General features: G+C 30.5%; 1 protein-coding gene across 1 annotated transcript; it reads right to left on the minus strand.

Moving 5' to 3' along the window:
- Nucleotides 1-3,888: 3,888 nt before the first annotated feature.
- Nucleotides 3,889-5,147, minus strand: LOC109192931. Its single transcript, XM_019343645.1, has 2 exons — nucleotides 4,877-5,147; nucleotides 3,889-4,778 (listed from the first exon to the last, which is right to left on the minus strand). The coding sequence occupies exons 1-2, from the start codon at nucleotides 4,887-4,889 to the stop codon at nucleotides 4,036-4,038; spliced, it is 756 nt and encodes a 251-aa protein (XP_019199190.1). The 5' UTR covers nucleotides 4,890-5,147; the 3' UTR covers nucleotides 3,889-4,035.
- Nucleotides 5,148-8,509: the final 3,362 nt, after the last annotated feature.

Consider the following 8,509-nt stretch of genomic DNA (forward strand, 5'->3'; position numbering starts at 1 on the left):
ACTCTAAAATCCAAACCCTAAGTGCAATGCATTTTCGCATTTTTACAAATGCAATCTTTTAATAATAACAATGTGTTTGGTTGAGAGGAGAGAATTAAGAGAAGAATGAATTGTAATTCAGTGGGAAAAGAATAATATGTAAAAAGTAGAATTCAAATTATATTAGCTAATAGCCGTTTAATTTGTTTTGAGCAGTTTTTGAATTTTAGTATTTTGAAGTTTACAAAAAATTGATTAACCAAACACTGTACTAATTGATTTTTAATCAAGTCAAACAACTAATAATGATCAAATAAATCAAAATTAATTGATAAAATAACTATTTTACAAAACAAGACTAATACGTTTCATTAGCAAACGAAATTGTATACCACATGAAATGGATGAGAACAATGCGTATACATTACAAAACCAATAAACATACCATATATAAAGACCCCCATGGTTGAACTCTTTCATGCTTATTTACATAGATTTGTTTGCAGAGAAATTTAAAAATTAATTTTAAAAAATCAAGACTAATGGAACAGTACTTCATCAAGCTGTTTGTCATCGTTTTCCTCTTACATCCGCTCCTTTATAATGCAGTTGGTATTTTCTTTTCAAAAATTCTTGATTATAAACTTAATTTGCATATGCTGTCTATATTACATTACGTTATCTATATTCGAAAGAATTGGGATCATCGTGTACATACAAAGTTTAATTTGATTGTAAGATATTTTAACTGTAGTAATTATTAATTAAGACTAATATATATAGTTAATCACAATTTTGGTCCTTCAATTGTTTTTCAACGTCAATGCAGTACCTAGTTTTCAATTCCAACCAATTTGATCTTTGAATTGACGAATTGTTTAAAATTTTATAAATTAAACCATTTCAGGGACCAAGATGGTGATTTTCACAGTTTAAAATTTTTGTCAATTTAGTCCCTAAAGGGTTAATTGACAAAATTTTAAACAATTAATGAATTAAATTGGTTAAAATTGAAAACTAAGGACTATATTGACAGTTGAAAAATAATTGAGGGACCACAATGTTGATTATATATATATATATATATATATATATATATATAAACGGAATAATATTTATCGTTTTATTATGTAATTGACAAAATTATATTCTTTTGTTCATAGTAATTGTTTATAGATATATATACTTGGGGATGTTAGTTGGTCTGACCATGTTGGTTTTGGGTCAACCTTTTCGGGTTATCATAGTTATGTTGTTGAACTTTTTTATTTTTAAAGAAACTCTTTTGTATATTTTGTTTCTCGTTACTTGTGAAACAAATAGTAGCTTTGAGTAACTCGAGCTATTGAACTAGTCCAATAAATTTCGAGTTAGCTCATTCAGTTCTTCGAACTTACATTATTGATTTTGGGCTAAAAATGTTTATCATAATTCTTAAATTTTTTATATTATTAGAGCAGCCCATTGATTTTAGGATAAAATTAATATCCTTATATGTTTGCAGAAATTGAGCCCATGAAGAATGTAATACTGTACGTTGGATGTGCTAAGAAATATATGAGCAAGTCGTTTGAGGGTTAGTTCATGCTTTCAATGGGATGGCAAAAAATGTAATAAAACGTGCAAGAAGGATGGTCAAGGAGGAGGAAATTGTTACTTTTACAAGTGTTGTTGTGCGGCTTGAAACCCCTACAATTTTATTTATTTATTTTTTAATATTTTGTTCTCAACGGAATAAAATTTTTTGTCTTGCTTTATTATGCAATTAATCGATCCTATTTAACAATAATAATAAATAATAATCTATCTATCTACAATTTCAATCTCATCATCATCATCATCAATCATCAATCATCATCATCATCAATCATCAATCATCAATCATCATCATCATCAATTCTAACAAGAGTGAATAATGTTAGACCCTTAACTGGAATAAAAAAAAATGCCGGTACTAATTGTTTCTTAAAATGAATGGTTCATATTATTTTGATTTTAGTATTTTTAATGATTTTCCTTATTTACCCTTTATTATATTATTTTCTTTTCTTAAATAACCTTAAAATCCGTTAGTATATTTCGCAATTATCGTCAACTTCAAATTTTAAAAAAATGCCATGACATTTTCGCAATTATCGTCAACTTCACTTTGCAAACTTGAACACTTAAATATGCAATTTATAACAACTGAATATGCAAACATAAATAAAATTTAAAAAATCAATGAAAAAACTAAATGTTAAATCTAAACCGTAAATATTAGACCCTAAACAGTAACAAAAAATGAATCTCTAAACCAAATAAAACTAAAACTTATTCATAAACTCTAAAATCCAAACTCTAAGTGCAATGCACTTTCGTATTTTTGCAAGTGCAATCTTTTAATAATAACATTGCTTTTGGTTGAGAGGAAAGAATTAAGGGAGGAATGAATTGTAATTCGGTGGGAAAAGATTAAGGTGTAAATAAAGCTGAATTCAAATTACATTGTTTGATAGAAAGGAATAGAATTATTGAGAATGAGAAGGGGAGAAGTGATATAAAGATTAAAATGCCCTTGTATGTGTAGTAATAATGATAATAATCTAGGGCAAAAATGACTTTTTTTTTCCCTTTCCTTGAATTACAATTCATATGGGGCGAGTTATGAATCCCAATTCCACAAAAGGATGAAATTGTAATTCCTTCAAACCAAACAATGTAATTTCTGCAGCAAAAAAAAAATCGCAATTGAATTGCAACTACACTCTACCAAACACCTCATAAATATGTAATATGTTAATACTTAATGTGCAAACCTGTAAAATTATGAGAAATGCAGATTTTAGTGTTCAAGTTTGCATTAGTAAAGTTGGTAATAATTACAAAAATGTCACCGCATTATTATTATTATTATTATTATTATTATTATTATTATTATTATTATTATTATTATTATTATTAAAACTTGATCAGACTCATTCAATTTTTTCATGTGTAAGGCTGAAATTGATTATTAATTTTATCTTAAAAACTTGTTCTCATATGATCCAATTATATACTACTTTTTGGCCTTTATACTACTTACTAGTATTTTATATGCGCGATGCGCAAAAAAATATGCCCAATATTATAATTACATATTAAAATCTTAGTTATATTAATTTTTTAAAAATAATAGTGTGTGTGTGTGTTACATGGTAATAATAATGTGGAAAGATAACAGAAGTTATAACGGCAGGGATATTTTTGTCCAAAAAATTATGTAGTACAGCTTTTATAGCACAAGTACAAAAAAAATTAACGAAAAACATGGACATAAACCAGGGGTATAACCTGGATTGAAGTTATTATGTTTTTAGATTATGCAATTTACATGCAAATACTAGCTATAATTGAAATTCTTAGCAATTATAACTTTTTTCTTGCTTAATGCCCTCCTTACAATTAGGGGTATTAGCGAACAAAGCTATCGGTAAACTCGTGTTCGTGTTCGAGTTCGGTAAGCGTTTGTTTATTAAGGTAAACGAACATAAACAAACAAAATTTAGAGCTCAGTTTATAAACGAACAAAGGTTTGCTAAGAGATCGTGAACAAGTTCGTTTGTGTTCGTTTAATAATGTTCGCGAACAAGCTCGTTTGTGTTCGTTTAATATTTGTTTGTATTCTCTTTGTAGTTTCGTTACTTGTTTGGTTATTTTCCGTGAACATATATTATTTCTTTTTTCACGAACGAATTATGATCATGATGAACATGTTCATATGTTTGGTTATTCAGCATTCACGAACGTGTTTATAAACGTGAACAAACATGTTCACAAATATTAATGAATATTGTGAACGTGCTTATTAACAAACATGTTCCTAAACGTTAACAAACACTAATGAACGCTTAATAAACGAACACAAACACAAACATTCTAAAAACCTTAACAAACAAACAGAAACAACCTCTACTAATTTATATCCGATTTGTTAACAGCTCACATCCCATAAAGGTATATGCAAGTCCATTAAAATAGAATTATTCCAGATTAAAGAAAAAACCACCCAAATGAGAAGTTCAGGCAAATCTTCTAGAGATCCATTGATTCGATTTCCTGATCATTATTATTAGTTTGAGCCCCGACCTTGGGCTCCATTCTGCTGCCTCGGAGCCTCCTGTTCTCTTCTTTTTTTAGAGCTTCGTGCTTTTGAGCTACTACAATAGATAACATCTTTGTGAGCTCCCTTAACTTTTGATCCAATTTAGATACATGACCATTTTGAGGTTCTTTCGAGCAAATTCTTACTAAATCATCAAAGGTCATATCCCCATTTTCAATCAATTCTGATTTCCAAAACTTATCTCCACTAATTTCCATTTTTGTTGTCAAATACTTTTCAATAATAGAAACAAGAGCTATTATTGCAATTGGATGACAATAATATACGACGTGAAAATATTCTTTGCCCTTCAACAATCTCCTTGACAGAAATTCAACCCAACTCAAAATAACCATAAATAACCACAGTCCAGTTTCAAACAGTAGCTCCATTGAAGGCCATGCGTTTTTCCTTTTGTACACCTTAACATCTACAACTATCCAATATGACAGTACAAGCGAATTCACACATATGTGAACTGCGATTAACGCTGTAGTTAATGAACTAACTTCCGTGGAATATAGAACATTACTACCGAACAACATTATCGTCCAACAAGCACGAGAAATTCCAAGGCCATCAATAATATTCATTTTAAAGAGTACCACTGCGGTTGCTCCGATGATGACAATAATCACTAATTGTGGAATAGCATCCCCAAAGCTTGCATAATCTGCAACAAAATAGGGGCTGGGTCTAAAATAAAATAAAAATAATGGTGATTTAATTAACTAGCAACTATTTTATGCAATGTGATAGCATTTCTCTTACCATTCTGCGTCATCGTGATGCTGCTCCCCGTAGGACCGAATCGGACTAATTTTTATTATAATAAGAAAAAGAAATGCTCAAATTAAGGGGTGAAATTAATGTAATTCCACATGCAACCATCAAAGTTTGGAATAAAATATGAACTACTTTTCACAACCATCAGATATATGGAGTTTCTGTAGAGATATATTTCAGCTAGCACTGATGGGCCACCTCGAGGGGATGAACAAATTAAAGTTGATCCCACAAAGCTCTAAACCCAAAAATGATGGATCGGAAAGGGGCGGGTTTAACTCAGAAGGATAGTAGGAAATGAATTTTGATGGTCATGGCTACTTTGATGCAGGTTAGAGTATGTGTATAAGTTTCCGCCTCTGGATGATATGATGTTGCTCAATGCAATTTGAAGATGACTAGAGATGATCGGATTGAGAAGCTTTTATATTTTTAGATTTCTCTTTCATCCATATCACTAAGCACTAATAAAATGCACTGATGTGCATGCTCTAAGCTATCCTATTGTTTGCCACGCAGCTAGCTAGTGAAGCATACAATAGTTATGCTGTGCAACCGAATACACAATGCGCATGGTGCATACGATGCAAAACGACGTCGTTTTGACTAAAAACGCGTGTCTCATTTTTTTTAAAAAAAATTAGGTTCGATTCTTGGCAATAGCATTATTGTGGATATATAGTTATGAATTTCTGGATATATAGTTATGGATTTCTAGATATATAGTTCATTCATTGTGGATATTTAGTTCATTCATTGTAGATATTTACTTCATTCATTCACTGTGGATATATAGTTATGAATTTATGGATATATAGTTATGAATTTCTGGATATATAGTTCATTCATTGTGGATATTTAGTTCATTCATTCACTGTGGATATATAGTTATGAATTTGTGGATGTGTAGTTATGAATTTATGGATATATAATTATGAATTTATGGATATATAGTTATGAATTTATGGATATATAGTTATGAATTTATGGACATATAAAAATGCTATTGCCGGGAATGAACCTGATTTCTTTTTTTAAGTGGGACGCGCGCTTTTTAACCAAAACGACGTCGTTTTGCATCGTATGCACCATGCGCATGGTGCATTCGGTTACACAACATAATTTGCGGTGAAGCATAAGAGCCTAATCCATCCAAAATTAGATAGATAGATGCTTGATCCTATAAATAACCTTCTTATCTGTTGAAGCTAGCTAGGGGAAAAAAAAACGTAAAAAAGAAGTCACATGGTGTGTTGAGATGAGTAATTATTGAGTATGGGTTCAAATGACTTTCTACCACTCTTATACTTTCATCACATACATGCCCACCCCCATAATTGACATTTTAATAACCCACAATCACTACATCGCAATATCTACTATATTAATAAGAGATAATATCATAATAGAATTATGTTTATAATAACATGAATTAAAAAAAAAAATCGTCTAATTATTTGATCAAATTAATAGTTCAAAAAAAATCGTCTAATTATTAATAAGTCACAGCTTTTTTTTTTTTTTTTTTTTTTTTTTCATTCATTTAACCACGCTATTTGACTTGACAAAATAATCTAATAGATAAAGGGGTCAAATAGACCCATCTATTACTCACAAGTGTTCAATTAATCCTTTAGTCTAAACTAAAAATTAATTTGATACATAAATTTCATAAAATTTTTGCATTTACCAATTTACTAGGTTCTATCCGATTTTGATGATATGGCATCTAGTTAAGCTAATGTGGTTGGCAATTTTTTTTTTTTTTTTTTTTTTGACTTGTCATCTAGCAAAATAATATTTTCCGGCCTTGACGTGACTTCAATCCATCGAAAAGTGAATTTTTCACTTTTCGGTGACTCCAATCCCACCTGTAGGTGAAATTATAATATAATTCCACCTTCTAGTGGAATTACTTAAACCCATCGAAAAGTGAATTTTTCACTTTTCGATGGTGTGGCGTCACTCCAATTCTACTTGAGGTGACTACTTAAATCCATCGAAAAGTGAAAAAGAAAAGTGAATTTTCACTTTTCAATGGTGTGGTGTCACTCCAATTCTACTTGAGGTGACTAAAACAAAACCTTCCATCACAAATGCATCATTCTCATTTTGTTCATCTTTTTAAGGTTTCGGACAGTACAACTCAGAGAATGTCACGAGCAATCCAATCGATTCTGTTACAATGTAGTATATGTTCACATTTACTTTCTCAAGTTAATGAAGCACAAAGAGTCAATACCATCCCCACTAGGACGTACTCGAACTCATGACCTCCCATTTGGGAGAGTCACTTCATGCCGCTAGCCCACAAGCATGGCCGGTTTTTGGATTTTTGTGGTCCCATTCATATAAATGAATGAGACCCCAACAAAAGTATAAGCGCAATCTTTAAAACCAAATCACAAGAATCCTACTAACCTACTATCTCCAAAGTCCAAACAAACAGAAAAATTATATATATATATATATATATATATATATATATATATATATATATATATATATATATCTTGAAACTACCTGGCTAGTGGCTACCTGTTGGGCTGCCGCTATCGTTTGGAATGCAAGTACAACAATCTGTTAGGGGGAAGAATCAATTTCTCAAGCGGTATTCGTGGTGAACTAGTGAATGGTACAAGTTTCAAATTATCTCTGCAGATTCAAGGCTTGAGACATCATCAGCGCTGTTGGAGAAACAAAACGGTTTTGTCATGTGGCATGCTCAATTAATTAGGATCTAATTATTAGGAGAGAGAAGTGATTTGGGGAAAAAATTGATGAGTTTCAAGATTGATCGTAATTTTATTTTATTTTTCTTAAATAGCTAGGTTAAAAATAAATATTGGCCCTCAAGTCCATAATACTACCTGAGTTAATATATCTTACAATCAAATTAAACTTTGTATGTAAATGATGAACCCAATTCTTTCCAATACATATAATATAATTTAATATAGACCGCATATGCATATTAATTAAATTTATTAATCAAGAATTTTTGAAAAGAAAATACCAACTGCAGTATAAAGGAGCGGATGTAAGAGGAAAATAATGACAAACAACTTAATGATGTGTTCCATTAGTCTTGATTTTTTTAATTAATTTTTTAATTTCTCTTCAAACACATCTATGTATAAGAATGAAAGAGTTCAAACATGGGGCATCTCCAAGTTTCAGATCCTCGGATTCACATGAGTTTGAGGATCAGAGTCCGATCCCCTCAACACCGTACCACTCACGATGTGAGTCTCATTGTGCGTGCCCTCCAACTCCATCCCCATACTCCGACTTCGTCCCCGCAAATTGTGCCGTGGAAACGTGTTCATCATGCTTTGTGAACACGTTCCAAAATGGCGTAATTTTTACGAAAAAAAAATAATAGTTAATGTGTTGTTAACGGCGTTTTAGCATTCTATGTTCAGATTATGAATTTACATTTATTAAATTATGAATTTTCTATTATGAGATTATGAATTTACAGTTATGTAATTATGAATTTTCTGTAAATTCATAATCTCATAACAGAAAATTCATAATCTCATAACAAAAAATTTATAATTTCATAACAGAAAATTCATAATCTTGTAAAAGAAAATTCATAATTTCATGACTGCA

The sequence above is a fragment of the Ipomoea nil genome, unplaced genomic scaffold (assembly GCF_001879475.1).
Source record: "Ipomoea nil cultivar Tokyo-kokei standard unplaced genomic scaffold, Asagao_1.1 scaffold1834, whole genome shotgun sequence".
NCBI lineage: Eukaryota > Viridiplantae > Streptophyta > Magnoliopsida > Solanales > Convolvulaceae > Ipomoea > Ipomoea nil.